Consider the following 17,451-nt stretch of genomic DNA (forward strand, 5'->3'; position numbering starts at 1 on the left):
GGTATCGCGAACACATCATTAGAAGACAGTAAAAAAAGACTGTACCATTGACATGCCTGCTTGTGATGGTAATGTAAATAATATTTTTTTCAATGTGTGTTCTAGAGTTCCGAAGCACTGCTAAACTAGAAATTTGATCGTACTTTTTGCCCATCTCACGTCATTCAATCACTCTATTATCGCTACTTGAAACTGCTCTTCAAGTAATTGAAATATTTTCAGCTTAAAACGCAGAAAAAAGTAATATTTTGTTCAACTTTAAAAAACTTTGTAAATTATAAAAAAACTAATTATAAAATCGTTTGATATGATGAAAAACACAATTATCGGTAGCACCAGTCTACCAGTTGCAGACAAATGAGAAGACCATGTGGTTTAAGTCCGAGGGGGGGGCAGGGGGCTGACCAAAAGACCCTTAAAGACCACGGAGGGTACGGGGGGTATAAAAAGTGACCAAAATATGATCACGTGGCTAGAAACGGCCTCAAAATTCAATCTACAAAATAAACAAAAGCTTCGTGAAACAAAATAAACAAAAGCTTCGTGTGGTCCCCGTGGTTCTGTGGTTAGCGATGTCGGTCGGCTGGCTCTCCCACACGGTTGTGATATCGGGTTCGATTCCCGATCGAGTCCGAGGATCTTTTCGAGCTGGAAATTTTCTCGACTCAGCACTGGGGCACGGTGTATCGTTGTACTTATCCTACACATACAAAATGTGCCAAAAACAATATCGATAACGAATTCTCTCAACTAATGTAGTTGATCGAGACCGCTATTAGCCCCAAGGCTAAGCGTGCGATATTGTTTTTTATTTCGTGAAAATTAAATAATTTTTATTGAAAATATATAAACTTTTCAAGGAGTCCAAAACTGAATCTAACAATAGGGTTTCCTGGGTCTCCCAACCCTCCAAAACGACAAAAATCGGTTTGTATAATAATTTTTACATGGTTATTCTTATTTAAAGTGCAATTTGAAAGGTCCATCAATTACCTTTGATTCGATACCGAAAATCGGCTGAACAGCTCACAAGTCCATTTTTCGGGCAACCCTATGCCGGAACAAAAAAAAAGGTCTAATTTTTTTTTTTGCTAAAGAACAACAGCAGCGATTTTCAAAATGATCGGAGCAAACAAGTTTTCGGATACCGTAAACTGGGGTGACTTTGATCACTTTTTTGATTGTATCTCAAATATTTTCAGAATATACTGAAAACAATATTATTCGATATTTTTAAAATAAGTACTGGCAAGCATTGAGAAAGATTCAGTCACTACTTCAAAAGTTTAACAACATTTTTGCTGTTTTTAAATATGCTCTAAAAATTTTACACCAATCATCATTCCGGGGTGACTTTGATCACTTCATTATTTTGATGAATTTGGTGTAACAATTTGCTACTTTCACTAAATTGAACAGCCCTAAACGGCTTAAACGAGTTTATAAATATGGAAAGCAATTTGGGGGCCATTCACATTCTACGTGAACAGTTTATAATGGCGAATGTACAAGATTCATACAAAATTTTTAGAATATATATGAATTGTTATCCACTGAGAGAGAAGGTGGTCTAAAATCATCAAAAACTAGTCCACGAGGAATATGACTTATGAAATTGGCCAAATTTGCATGTTACTTAACGTCTAGGGTTTTTGTTAAAAAGAAATATGTAATACGCTGTGGAGAATATTGGGACTCAACATTGCCTTTGAGGAAAAACTTGCAAAAATAACAATAAAATGTATTGTTATAATATTTGTTCATCTTAAGAACTAATCTGGGAACAAAATAAAAAAACTTTACGTATTGCAACTTGTTGTTTTGAATCTGCTTGAACCGATTGTTTGTATGCAACAAAAATCGCCAAAAATACACTTTATTTTCAATTAATATTTTAGCATGAAAACATTCTTGAAATAGCAGGAAATGCATGAGTAGTAGCAATGCAAACATATATCCACGCATTCAGTGAAGATTACGACAAGTCCCAAGCACTACGAGCGCTTTTTTACCACATTTTCAAAAAAGAGGTACAGTGATCAAAGTCACCCCAGTTTACGGTACATCTATTTTACATGGAATCGCTTAAAGATAGGCTACTTTTCAATTGCAAACTAGTGCACAGTGCTCAAAAGCGTAAACTTTTTTCATTTACTCTCCAAATATTGTTTTTTTTTGTCATACTATCTTCAAAAGATATTTAATATATAAAAAGCCTCAAAGAATGACAACACTAGGGTTTGCAATATTTCCGAGAATAGATTTCCCGGGAAACGGGAATGAAAAATCTCATTTCCCGGAAATTCCCGGGAACCGGGAAAGGAAAAAATCCTTAGCAAAAATGAGATTTCAAATAAAGTATATTAATAAAAAGTTTCGAACAATCGTTTACAATTTAATTATGAATTGAAGAACAAAATTTATTCAAGTTCACTCCAAAAATTCATGAACAATCGTCTATCAATCGCCTCAGTTCCGCTGACAATTTTTCGTTAGGCCCAAATAATGTAGTTCCCTTCTGTAAAACTTTGCTTAAGATCGCTGAATCACCGCTGGTGTCTGATTTCTAAAATACTTCTAAATCGCCGATTTCAGCTCTTGCTACATTTCATTAGAAACTGAAGAGTCCAATACTTTTAGTTTGTTGAAGATAAAACTGAGTGTTTGGCAGCCAGATTTTGGAACATTTGAATGCCTTCGTAATTAATGTGAAATTGCGGCCACGACCCAAGTTACACTAACTGAGTTTTATTTATTTATTTATTTCTGGTCGCATTGATTTACGGGTTTCAATTTATCAATTTACAGGTTTCAAAATTTTTTGTCAATAAACAAAGAAAAAATCAAGCAACTATCCGCTTAGTAGTAAACTCACTAGCAAAAAAAGACATGAAACGAAGAAAATATTTCTTAATTTATCGTTTACTATTATATATTATTGACAAATAAATTTAGCAAATAATTTGATATTACACGGCAAGCAAATATTGATCGTCGTTTCAAGCAAATATTTGCTTCGTATAATGCACAGTATGAAGCTGTTCTACACTTCTACGACGTAAGTTTCGTGTTTTGATACGATATTTAGTTTTATTGCAAAATTGTATGGAAAATTTTCCGAGGAGCTCGGGAATCCCGGGATCCCGGGAATCAATATTCCTATTCCCGGGATCCGGGAATCCCGGGAAAAGGCAATTCCTGGGAAATCGTTCCCGGGATTGCAAACCCTAGACAACAATAGTGGCGCTCTTAAATTTCACTTTTCTTTTTTTGCATTTTAGAGAAATAGAGCCTGCAAAAAAGTTGTAGATAATCTTAATTCAAAAAATAAATAATTTTTCTTTTTAACTTTTATTTGTTTTGAAGATATAACGTTTTATATTAAACTAGTCCTTAGAATTCGATGTTATTTAATATCTAAAAAACTGTAGTATTTAGATAGCAACAATTGTCAGCATATATTTTTATATCATCCAAACACACAATTTTGTAGAAGAGACACTAAAGAAAGCTTCTACACAGATCAAGTTATTGCCAAAAAATATAAAATATATGTCTTTGTGAATTGCATATCAGACAACGAAGTTACTGGAAGGCACAAACTTTTCAATTAATTTGGAAATGAGATTTTAATAGTAATTCAACCTATGCAGGTTCCGTCTGCTAGTTTTCGCAAGAATGCAATGTGGGGATGTACAGAAAATGATATTTTTTCAACTTTTTTGGCAATAACTCGGTCTTTATGAAAACTATCTTTTTTATGTCTTCTTCAAAGTTGTGTTTTTCGATGATGTAAAAATACATGCTGAACATTGTTGCCTTCCAATTGTTACAAATTCTTAGATATTTAAAAAATCGAATTTTAAGGACTTTTCTGATACGAAACGGTGCATCTCCAAAACAAGACAAATTTTAAGGAAAAAATCTTCAGGAAAGTTTTTTGCTATAACATTATCTACAACTTTGCTGCAGACTCCATTTCTCTACACGGTGACAAAAAAGTCCGGTCAGATTTTTTGGGGTCGCCTGTAGCCTACACCTTGTATATATGTCGAATGAAACGGTTAACTTTGCTGCCCAAAGTGGCAGAGTTTCGTTTCTGTGCAAATTGTTTACATTGAGTTGTGAGCCATGGCAGAGTTAAGAGCAGCTGTTATCGCTGAATATGTGAAAGGGTACAAACCCGGACACATATTCAAACACCTAAAACCGCACGGAATCAACCGGAAATTCGTGTATCGGACCATAAATCAGTACCTAGAGACCGGAGGCACCGAGGACAAGGCACGATCTGGACGACCAAGGTCTGTGAGAACTCCAAGGCTGAAAAAGATTATACGAGACCGGATCTGCACGGAAGCTGGCCAGGAACCTTAAAATGAACCAAAAATCAATCCGCCTGCTTCTGCGCAAGGATTCAAAACTTACACCGTACGAAAAACAGGTGGCTCATGAGCTTACCAAAGCTACAAAGGACAAGTGATACCAACGGTCGTGGCAGTTGCTCGGTTGGCGCGCAGATGACGAGATTATTTTTTCGGACGAGAAGCTGTTCGTTTTGGAGCAAACAGTCAATCGCCAAAATGATCGAGTTTGTAGTGTGAGCCTCCAGCAAGCTCCTGCGGACAAGCTGAACGTTTCTTGGTTCCAATATAAGACGTCAGTGATGGTTTGGGGAGCCATTTTCAAGAGAGGTAAACTGCCTCTTATTTTTATCGATAAAGGGGTCAAAATCAACGCAGCGTACTACCTGGACACGGTTTTGAATATAAATGTTCTGCCTCAAGCTGAACTATTGTTTGAAGACGATTACTACTGCTTCCAGCAAGATGGCGCCCCATCCCACACCGCAAAGGTTGTTCAGGTGTGGTGTGAGGAAAACTTGACCGATTTCATTTCGAAGAATGAATGGCCTCCGTCGTCTCCGGATCTGAATCCACTGGATTATACATGATGTCGAAGCTGAACGACTATAAAATAACAAATTTGGAGCAATTCAAGCGAGTTTCACGAAAATCTATATCGTCTGATATCGTCTGTGAAGTATCTTTATGAGTTACTGAATAAAGCTATGAAAGCCAGAATCAGATTTTCTTCTTATTCTTTGAAATATTGAGATTTTCCTGTGTGACCGGACCTTTTCGTCACCCTGTAGAGTGTAATACTGAATAGATAGATTTCACAGCGCAACTAGCGGCGGAGATTTAAACTTAAACTTGTCATTTTTTGAGGCTGTTTGTTTACTAAATATCTTCTGGAGATAGTATATCAATAAAATAACTATTTGGAGAGTAAATGAAAAAAAAAATTCACAATTATGAGCTCTCGTACTACTTTGCATTGAAAAAATGAACTAAAAATCAATTGTAAAATAAGTGGCTAACCATACACAAGCTCGGTTTCTGTTCGTGATGATTATGAATCCATTATGGACCAGACCTAGATCCCGATTTTACTCCAACGTGATTTTCATGATGCGGGTTTGTATTGTTCTAATGCAGATAAAAATGATGAAAAGTTTTTTTTTTTCGACTTTCCACAACCGAGTTTTTACACTATAGTTTACAAAAGTGCGCCCAAGCGTGAAATTTTTTTCGCAGAACATTTATAAATGATACAAAAACAATGTTACCTGTTAGCTTCTAGAATATATTATTATCAATAGTTTCTATTGTTTTTAAGCTTTAAAACTATTAACGAATTTTGTGTTTTTGAACACATATGCGCGAAACGCTCCCCTACTTACGGAATCGGAGGAGAGAGGTACTCGGTAGGTTTTTTTTGTACCTAACATTCCCCAACAGCAGCTAAAGACTAGAAAGCACCGCTTCACTCACAGCACTAATGCAGGTAAGTCCAATCACTTTTTCCGTCTCAGGTTTCAAATGAATAACGCGGTATGCAGGTAGGTAAATCACTCTATTTCGCTTAATAAACATCTGTATTAACTAAACTCAATTGCATACAACTAAAATCTTATACTTTATGGTTGATTTTGTGATTTGTGATTTGTGCACCATCCGTTTTCTTTGGTCGGAAGAAAGGCCACGCAATTTGTTTACATTTGAATGTAAACAACAGAACGCAGCCAAAGTTTGACTGGATACTGCATTTATTTGAAATGACATATAATCATTAGTTCATTTATAATTATTATAGTCATTGAGTTTTGTTACTCTCTCTCAAAACACTTCTCTCTTTAATTTTCTCAAAATCCACTTTTATTTTATAAACTCCCCCACCGTTCCAAAAGAAAGTTAGAAGTTAGAAGTAAAAAAGTTAAAAGAAAGAATTAGAAAAAAAAAAGTCAGATGATGGCTTTTGGAAAATCGTTTGAATTTATATTTAAGAATATTGAAAAGCATTGATTAAAGATTTTGGCCTGAAAAAAAAACAGATTTTGAAAACAAAAATTGATTGCACTTGCAACAGAGAAACAAATTTTAAAAATGTCGAAGTCAAAAAAAAATATCTTGAAATCAACGCATGAGAACAGTGTAACATTAAAAAACCTTAGGAAAATTTATTATGAAAAATTCCCTCTCAAGCTTCGGAGTATCAGAGAAGAAAATTTTACAGAATCGTAACACTTGAATTTGTTAAATTATCCTCTCTTGTTTCTAAAGAATGGAAGCACCCTGCTGGCATTTTCAAATCACTAACGAAGTTTTGTGTGATACCCAAATTGAGACAATTATTATGCCTTTTTTGCTAATTCTGGTGCTTTAAAAACTTTATTGACAAAAGCTAAGCACAACACCAAAAATGAATCAGCCCAGAGCGTGTACTTCTGCTTCGGCTGTTAGTGCTTTAAACATTCTCACTTGTGAGAAGGTTCGTCATGTTAGCATCTTTAAACTTAAGAATATTTTTCCTAATGAAACAAATAGCTTCGCACCAACGAACGCAACGATCTAAGCTGATGATAGCAAGGTTATAAATTTTTCATTTTAAAAAATACTTGAGCTCAACTCAAAAACAGGAGCGTAAGAGCTCTGCATTTTTCGTTTTGTCTTCATTGGCCAAACTCTGCAACGATTTCACGCCACTTGCGAACGTCGCAATCGAGAAGAAAAAAAGAGCCGGGGCTGGCCAAAGCAACGAGACATCATTGCGAGCCGAACAAATCAGGAGGAAAGTTCTTGTGTTCCAATTTAGTCGCGCGTACTTGTTGTTGTTTTTTCGCTCATCTCGTTGTCGTTATTTTTTCCCCTCCTAGTGTCTTAAAAGTGCAGACTTACACTCACTGGAGGCACTTTAATATGATAGGGCACTTGCCGCCTAGTCTTTTACTTTCCTCCGAACGGTACAGAAGTGTCTGTTTTTGGGAAAGGGGGACTACAGCAGTTTGAGAATCGAGAGGAAATGTGCCTCTTCTAGTGCGAGTTGCCTGCGAGTGGCACATCACAAGCGCCACAAGCGAAGGCCTGGAGCCTCACAGCAGCAGTGTGACGGTTCAAGGCGCGACATTTTCCGAAATAATGTGACGCTAATTCGTATAAATGAACGGTGTAACAGGCAATTTTCTTGATTAAACAATCTAATGCATTATGCCGCGCTGGGTGAAATGGTGGTTGTTTGATGTTATTTTTGGTGGAGAATGTTGAACAGTTGACTGCCGCCTCGTACTACTTGAAGTGATGATTTTAAAAGCATCGAATGTACGAAACTTATCCGTGCAATGATTGGGATAATTAAAATAGAATGATTTTATTGCTTGGAGAATTCCAACTTACCATTGAGAGGTTTGATGTCTCCATTAGACTGATGAGAGGAAGTACTAGAGTTGGGCGTGGTGGAAACTGTAGACAGTGGCGATCCGGGTTTAATGTCCTTAGGAGTCGTGTTACCGGCATTGGACTTCTGTTCGCTTTTCACTGACGATGAATCTGGATTGTTGTTGTTATTGCTGGTACTACTATTGTTGTTGTTGTTATTGCTGGACACTTTCTGCTGTGCAATCCGTTCCTGTTTTCGAAACTTTGCCCTTCGGTTTTGAAACCATACCTGGAATATTCAAGAAAGAAATAAAGTTTAAGTGCTAAAATGAATATTAATCCAGTAAACTTCCATAACTAGTAACCGACGCCGGAACAAATCTGAAATACCGAGAGTAGAACTTGAACTTTTATTTGTAAAATGCCAAATTTCGGTATATCATATCCAAATTCTAAACGTAATACAAATTTAAAACCCTACCCAAAGAGTCCAACTTTTAATCCGTAATCAAAATCTAGAGTTTAAATAATTTGCAAAGTAACTATCAAATACCTGAATTTTATCTTTAGGTAGATAAATTGTATCGGCAGAATTTTTCATGTTTGATTTTGTATATTCCCATACTCTGGACTGAATTAGACTTCGAAACGGACCCGGAACTGAATGAATGTAAAAGGTTCGGTCCGGTTTACTTTTGGAATCCAAATCTAACTTTTCGTTCCAATGTCGATCACTATCCGTAACACGGTATTGAACGGTAAAACACTGCACAAAATGTCCAACCCATAGGATACCCTCTATTGGAGTCGACACCAATTCATCGTTTATTCAGTAGCAAATTTTTCTATTCCCTGCCAACCCAGTCAACCCACGGTAGCCAGCTTGCCATATCACCGCCCAGTTTTCCACCTACAGTGACTGTCTGTGGGATGCTGCTGCGGTCCTGTCTAGTCAGAATCACGCCTCATCTCGTGACTCGACTCGGCCCTTGCAGCAGTTTGCCGGATTGCAAATTTATTGCCCATCCTGAACACCTCATAATCCGACACCGCACTTCATTTCTAACACCTCTCATGCCACAAACCGGACGGCGTCCGACCTGAGGCCGGGGTTCTGGGTGATACGACAGTTCTCCTAGACGTGCGTCATTTTCTATACAAACTTTCAGCTCCCAGTGGATCAACTAATTATTTAAATTGTTTCAGAGATTATTTGATGTCAATGTTTTCCGGTCGAATTCCGTGCAACGGTCCGTTGCTTAGAATTGGACATTGAGTATCGGGTTTTTGCGACCGTGTCTGTGTTTATCTGTCCGACTTGTGGTTTCATAATTTATCGGTTCTGGGGATTGGGATTATGCGGTTTTGTTGTGGGGATGATTTCACACGCAAACCCACACACTGCAGCAATGGTCGCCATTTTTGTCCACCCCTTTTGGATCAGCCATTTCCACAGCGAGCGGTTAGCATTGCTTGTCGATAAATAATTGAGTATGAGTTTTAGAGAAAAGCTCAATTGGTGACTCACCTCACCTTCCCGACACACACACCCACCGGGTTTCGTCAAATTATTCGCTCGCTCAACGGTCAATTTGCACGGCCACATTAAAGTTTATGGTCGGTCGGTTTTCTATCCCAACAGCAGCAGGAGTAGAAGCATTATTGCCGTAAAATTACTCTCATTACTTACACTTGCACGTATCCGGTGAACATCCGTTCCATCCGCTCGGCGAGGTCACTGTTTTTGCACATATGCTCCAAAAGTTACGATTATTTGGTCCCGTCCGCGGATTGTTCAGCAGCAGATGCGAACGTACAGTATGGAGCGGAAAAACAAAAAATTTCCATAAGTGCCTGCAACAGTAGCAGCTTTTCCAAAAATTATAATTTTCCACCAGTGGTTTCCGGTGGACTAGCGAAGATAAATTTTAATAATCAGAATGTCGGAATGGTTCCATGTGTGGTCCAGTTGCCCGTGTTAGCCTGGAGCTGAGCTGAGCTGCAGCTGAGGTGAGAGATTTTTAAATTGCTAGCGTAATTGACTTGCGGTTGTATTTTACAAAAAAATACTGGCGCTGCAGTTCGGTTTGCGTAATTTGATTACATGGGATGTTGTCTAATTCGAAATTCGAGTGATCTGCTACCTGCCGCAAACAATGGTTAAGTTCGTTTGGTCATCAATCTGTGTGTTTTTGCTGAATTGTGGGCGCGTGTAGTGCGTTTATTGGTGTTCTTCAGTATAGCGGTTTTTTTTTAACCAGTAGAAATAAAATTGTTTAATAGCCAAGCAAAGCAGTTAACGATTATTTATTCGACGCCATTGAAAAGACATAATTTGTATGGAAGTCTCGTATTCGTTTTTACAATATATATTCTCTATAGTCAAACAATCTACATTCATTTATCTTGAATTGTTCGCTTGAAAAAAAAATTGTAACGAAAAAAACGAAGCTATTTTTAATATTCGCAATGTTTGATAATAGCCAATTTTGATTATAGTAAGGCTCCAATAGTATTTTTTCCAGCGTAGAGCTTGAGTATTCATACGAAAATTCATTTCTACTACTACTATTTCCAAAAAATCCTACTTTCGCCAGTATCATCAATATCATAAATTTGTGAACGTAGCATTTATTCAAATTGAACCAAATTGCCTCATAAGTAGTATCGGTATGCAAAGCTTGTTTCTCCAATTATGAGAAATAGTAGAATGCACTTTGTAGTAAAAAAGAATTTTACTGTTTTTTTTATGAAAGTTCCTCAAATTTTTACATGACTTTATGGTTGCTATTCGAGTTTCTATTTGAATACTTTATAGATAGTAGTACCTTTTTACCGTACATTGTTTGTTCAAAAACAATTGATTCCAACATTTTTTTTCAGGCAATTCTCGCTGAAAACAACCCCACTATTTGCACAAGGTCTTAAGACGAAAAAAGTTTTAGTATAGTTTTCCATCTAATCTCATCCAAGTAACTGAAATTTGAATGATATTGCGCATAATTTTCAAATAAAATCTGGCTTTACATCAGAAGCAACTGAAATTTAAATGAGAAAATATTTACGTGACTTGTCATATTCAGATATTTTACTGTGTATGATAAATTTTGGTTTAAAATGGAAAATTTGAACGAATAATGTACATTCTAACTAATTCCGATCTTTCTCTACCAAAAACCTCACAAAACTTGCTAAAAATTGTTATAATCAGTAAGTAATTTTGATAGGAATTTTGATATTTTAACTATTAACGAGACCAAGAGAACACAAGTTGATACAAAAAGTTCGTAACAAAATTCTAAAATTTGTAATCCTGATATTTTTGACTGATTGGGATGAGAACAACTTGTACCGTCTTTGAGAGAGAAAGGAAAGCAACCGGCGTAAAAAACTTTTGTGTGTTTGAAAACTTTTCTCCTAATAAACACTTTTCATCTTCACTCCAGACCCACCCTTCTAGTGAAGTACGAAGTCTTCTACGTCAAAAAAGCAAAGAATTTCAACCTGCTCAAGAAGTATTCGTAACATCTTTTCAAATAAAAGTAATCAAACTACATCAACATTGCTTCATTTATTACACTAATTTCAGGTCAAATAAACTACTTAATTTTTAATCCTTGCAATTTATTAATAAGTCATTGAAAAAAAAAGCACGAATTGATTTACCTAGCGGTGTGACCTGGCCTTTCTCACGAAAAAATATTATTTGTTAAAATTGATAGCATATAAACTTCAATTCTCAGAACAAAAAAAACATAACAGACGGTAATATCTACGCTTTTCTGCTCAAAATAATAATTCTTTGGTAATCGACAGCGTAATTGCACCAAATATGCAAAAAGAAACGTGAAATTTCGCAACGTAATTGATTTTATTGAAACTCATATAATATTTCCGTAACAGAAACGATGTTTGGAAGTGGGAAATCAATCGCTTTTATTGGGGTTTCTGGCAAATAGTTCAAAATGACCAAATTCCACCCAATATGAGAATTTCCTCCTCCCTTTGCATTTCAAGAATATTGTTGTTGTAAGGCTTTGAATATTTGAAGGGATGATTTAGCTATAAGATGTGAAACATTTGAGAGGTCGATTGTGCTTAATAAGCAGTGGATGAAAGGAATGGTTCTATGTTATGTCGTTTTCGTTTTCGCGGTGTAGCTACACTCAAACGACACTTTTGACACCGAAAATGTTTTATTTGATTTTTCGTGCTACCCTTTTTCTGTCTCTCCCTACACTTTTTCTGTCACTGATGACACCTGAAAAAAGCAGAGTGTAATGTAGGAAGTTACCAACACATCCACACGTATGTATCAAAACTGGTTTGTTGTTTTTCTTTCCACGTGGTAAAGTGTCAGGTAATTTTTTTCTCAGCACCTTTGCGAGATGGACAAATGAAATGGAAACGAGACAAAATGACGAATGCGATAATGACCAAAACAAAACGAATTGACAGCTATCCCATTTTTACGCATACCAATGCAATGACACTGAATATGTTTTATTTGAAGCTGCAAAGTATAGCACGGAAAAAGGGTAGCTACACCGCGAAAACGAAAACGACATTATAAAATCTTCTATTCGGAGCAACGAGCAACGAGCACGTTAAAATAGTTCATAAGTTTAAACGTGATCGGCGATACATACGGTGATGCATATGTGCACACTTCCAATCAAAAATGAAACATACATATACATACACGCAAATTCACTAACATGCATGTAAATCCATACAAATATTAGAATTGAAATTTGTTTTCGCTTTTCGACGATTTTCCATTTATTGCCATACACTTAAGCGTAGATAACGTTCGATAGGAACGTCCAATTTTGATAGTTCTGGTTGCATTTGGAAGGTTTTTTTTGGTACATTTTTAATGATAGCAGAGAGTACGCTGTTACTTGTAAGATAATTTATATATTTCAAAAAAAAAATGCTCAAAAACACTTTTTACTACGGATTTATCTGTAACTTTTATACCATAAGTGTGATCTTCGTGAATTTTTCAGACACTAATGTTGACCGAATAGATTTCGTAGTCTCGTCGTTTATGGGGCAATAAGTCTGTTATTTGACATTAGGATAGTGAGAATCAGTCCAGTCATCTCTGAGAAAAGTGAGTGAGTTTGAAAAGTTGTTCGTACATACATTCATACATACAGACACACAAACACACATACACACAGACAGACACATATACATACATACACACACATACACACACATACACACACATACATACAACAACTTACACAAAACGTCGTCGAAAGTTAGGTACCTAGATTACCGATTTTGATGCCAACGTACAGGGTGTTGAAGAAGTCCCAATACAACTTTTCATCGTTGTGTAGATGCGCACCATGTGCATTCTGTGTATTAGTATTGGTGTCAGCTTTAGCCTCATATATAGGCTAACCGACCGCGGCGTTATAGTGAAGCTGTTTGCGAGAGGTGGATGATATATTTCGGCGGTAGAAATCCCACGGGATGAAGGTGACGGAGGCTACAAGGGAAAAGAGGCTATACTACAATGAAAAAGAGGCTTTACAAAACTGATACTTTCACGGCACGCAGGTCAGGAGTTAGTGTTTTCTGATGAGAAACTTTTTGTCTTCCAACAGCCGCACAATGTCCAAAATGATTGCTGTGGGCGCCGACGATGGTCGGCATACCCCTGTCCCACATAAACATCCCGCGGTTCCAGAGTGCCCCGTCGGTGATGGTTAGGAACCATATCCAGGCGTATGAAGCTCCCATTAGTGTTTAAAATGGTGTATGAAAATCAACGCCGCGTACTACAAGACCGAGGTTCTGGAGAAGGTGTTGACCCCGGCACTTTGGGTCCTCTACGGGAAGGATCATTACATCTTTCAACAGGACGGTGCACCTTCCCATACGGCGAATATCGTTTTAGTGTGATGTCGGAAGAATTTGACTGGTTATCTCGATAAAACTTTATAGCCTCCTAGCTTCCCGGATCCTCTAAACTCTTATGTATGGTCGTACGCAGTGCCTTTGAATATCAATGTTTATTCATGAGTTGATGAATTGAATTTATCTCAGTGTCAGCACATTTATTCTCTGGTGCAACTCAGTAACCTATGTTCATTGCGACGATGCATGAATATCGTTTCTCATATTCAATGACAGAACAGTGGAATGAATATCAAAGGCCTCGTAATGATATTCAATGAAGCTTCGGTGATAATCAATCCAAGTAGTGCAAATCTGTTCAGAAGCTGTACACTGCCCAGTACAGTATAAATGGTCGAATAAGGTTAATTTTGATTTTCACTATTTTGAAATGATTTTTATTTTTGACGATCAAAATATCAACACGAGTGTTAAAGTTTATCTTGTCGATGTTCACCGGTTGTTTGGTATCATGAATATCAACGGTCGCATGGGTAGCATGATTATCAATATAAAGACGGCTGAAAATCGCTGCTTTTGAATATCATGACAGTGAATACCCTCAGCACTGGTCGTACGTGCTGGACCAGTAGAGCGAAAATAAAATGAGCACTATGAACCAATTTGAGAAGCTCATTTCGAAGATCTAGGACGAGATGCGATTCTTTTGAGAATCGTCTCAAGTTCGTCGTATAGCACAAATGGGAAGTGCTCCCAGATAATATGTCGTGAAGGTTCTCAATCAACATTACTCAAAAAAAAAAAAATTGATTCAGAAAGGAATATCTTGTATTTTGATTTTTAACACATGTGTATTCGAACTCATTGAACACCCTTACAATATCGGTAACCTTGATGACTAGAGTAGTGCTTTATACGAGCGTCTTCATTTACCAGCGTTTCAATTTATGTTTAAATAAATCATTATTTTCAACCTGATTTTTCTCATATTGATAAAAACTAATTTGACGAGAATACAGTGAGTTGCAGTTTCGGAAAATTCGTCTCATATACTCACCATTTGAAGTTTTCGAGCATTTGAAATGTGTATTTCAAAGATTGAAGTATTGTTTGTGTAGTGAATTGTGTCGTTAAATAATAAAAGTAGAAACTGGTTCGTTATTGAACGAAAAACTTTGATCGGTTGCCGAAAGAATCTCGTAGTAACTGCGTGAAGCAGTGTGACAAATTTGTATTCTGAGACAGTTGATTGGAATAGAATGAAGTTTTGAATGTTAACGTCCGAAAAATCTATCCAGTTTAGAGCTTTCAAGTTAGTCTATGAAGTTTCGACTTTATGAGTAACCTAGAAAAAGCTATGAGGAATCCGTTCGAAGGATTGTAAAACTTATTAAGTCGAAAAATATAAGTTTTTTAGTTTTTAGTCGAGTGGTGTAATTTCTTTGAAAAAATCTGGCACAATTTGCTTTTATGCACACATTCATGGATTATCTCCCCAGTGGAGTCTCCCCAGCTGGTCTCGAGGTACGATGCTGGTCTAACAAGCCAGTCGTCGTAGGTTCGAGTCCTGACTCGGGAGAGACTGTTAGTGTCAGTAGGATCGTAGCGCTAGCTCCGCAACTGTCCTGTACACTTAACGGTTGGCTGCGAAGTCTGTGTATAGTAAAACAGAAGGTCAAGTTCCGAATCGGAATGTAGCACCAAGGCTTTGCTTTGCTTTGCTTTGCTTCATGGATTATCTATAATAAAAATCGAAAGGACGGAAAAAATCCTGGGCAAGAGAGAAGATCGCAAAACGTCTAAAGTTTCCAAATCCGACTGCAAAAACCGTACTTAAACATTACCAGGAGACACTTGTTTTGGATTGAGCAAAACAAATTAAGCATAGAGGAGAATCATATGATCGGAATCTATAAATAATCTACACGAATCCTGGGATCTCTGGACGTGATTTGGTAAAAATTTGCATGGCGAAGTACAGTTCGGAGAATTTGTATCCGAAGAGGCTTGCGGTCGTATCATGTCAGTAAACATCCCAACAAGGAAGCTAAAACAAAATCTGGTTGTCAAAATCCGTGCAAGGAAACTGTACAAACACATGTTGAGCAAAGACAAACGATGTGATCGATGGACGATTAGATTCACGTTAAAAAAGGGGTTTCGGACAAATCTATGCTAACAAATTTTAGCTCGCTAAAGCATGGTATAGGGGATATTACGGATAGGTTCGAGTTTATTTACGCAAACAAATTTGCGCGTAAGCTGAGGATTAAGGAATCTGTATCTGCGGAAAGAAAACAAAGGTTTTCATCACTGAATTAACAAAACAAGTTTAAAAAGAGAAGTGTCCTGCATTTGATCACGCGAAAATCTTTGTCAAGTGGTACAAGCAAAGCATACGACTTCATTAGAAAAATTATCCATTCGAATTATCTGGATCTTTTACTCATCGAGAGATATTAAGCAGTTACCAAATATGGCAGAACCAACAAAACCCAGCTCAAATGAAAAAGTGACGGAACAAGTTGCAAATGAGGTTACCAGCATTACTAAGCAGAAAATAAAAAGTTCCAAGATTCATCCAAATGGCTGACGGATAATTTTAATGTATTTTTCCCCTAAATTTTATTGAAAAAAAAACATAATTTGTCGACCTTCCCTGTTGTACGTTATTTGTTTGCTAAAAATTGTTCTACATCATGCGACAAAATACTAACAGAAACATACAATATCAGTGGAAATTCTGTAATGTTTCCCTCGTTTTAGAGATGTATTTGACCGTAGAATTGTATTTCGGGAATTGGTATGATTCAAAGAGTTCGGAAATCGACTCCAGAGACCATTTTGAAATTCAAGATAGTAATAAAAGATTATTGGAAAACAGTCTAAACGGCCAAATATGTCTGGAATCGGAGTGATGCGCAAGCTAGAAATCAACCTCAGATGCCATTCTTAAACCAAAATGGTTAAATGAGCTGTGAGATAAAAGAATTGATTTGGAACCCTTCAACCCGAGCAATGCCTGGTACGTTCGACTATTCGCAAAAAAAGTGTTGTGTTTTACTAATGATTCATAATGGATTTTCAGGCTATTGGAGAGAAGTGCGTGAAGGATCAGATTTTTTCTGTTCGCAAAATAGGTGAAGAAAAACTTAGAAAATAAATATGTAACTGTGTGAGGGGTAAGAAAATGAGAATACAAAATTTTGTGGCATTATAAAGTTCTGGTAGAATAACACTGGTCGACAAAATAAAAAAAAAGTGCACTGGACACCAAAATTCATAGGACTGGATGAATATCTATACTGCCGTGAAACGCATATCAGTCCCATCTGAATTTTCGTCGATTTTGAGTTATGACCATCAGAGATTAGAATCGGCAATGCTTTACAAAATAAATGTGAAAAATAGCATAGTTTGTTCTAAAAAGTTTTCAAAAAATATCAGGTCAGTTTGTCTCATGTTAAAAGTAATCGCATACCAGTCCCACAGTGAATATTATAAAAAATAACGCTTATATTCAAAGTTCGAATGCTTTTTTCCACAGCATTCTTTTCTTTCTTGTAAATGTTGAGTAAAATTACACGAAAAAATAAAAAAAGGTCATCAAAAAGAGCCAGATCCAAACTGAGACAATCTTCAAACAAAGCTATCTTCATATGTGTAACCAGCACGGATCAGATCTGACGAAGATATTTTGCCCGAGATTAAACAGTATTTTCACACTTTAAGAATGATTCTCTTCAAGCAAAATTAACAAGTTTTATAACTATAAACAGCAACAAACTGATTCATTCTCAGAGGTCATAAAGACTGGGATTGTAAGGCGATTATTTCACACGCTGTAATGCAAAAT

General features: G+C 36.7%; 1 protein-coding gene across 1 annotated transcript in view; it reads right to left on the bottom strand.

Moving 5' to 3' along the window:
* LOC129722108 (paired mesoderm homeobox protein 2A-like) overlaps window positions 1–17,451 on the bottom strand; it is an 89,398-nt gene that overhangs the window by 3,890 nt on the left and 68,057 nt on the right. The window contains exon 3 of the mRNA XM_055675345.1: window positions 7,737–8,007. Within this exon, the coding sequence (XP_055531320.1) occupies window positions 7,737–8,007 (271 nt within the window). The remainder of the gene's footprint in view (window positions 1–7,736; window positions 8,008–17,451) is intronic.

Source organism: Wyeomyia smithii, chromosome 2 (assembly GCF_029784165.1).
Source record: "Wyeomyia smithii strain HCP4-BCI-WySm-NY-G18 chromosome 2, ASM2978416v1, whole genome shotgun sequence".
Lineage (NCBI taxonomy): Eukaryota > Metazoa > Arthropoda > Insecta > Diptera > Culicidae > Wyeomyia > Wyeomyia smithii.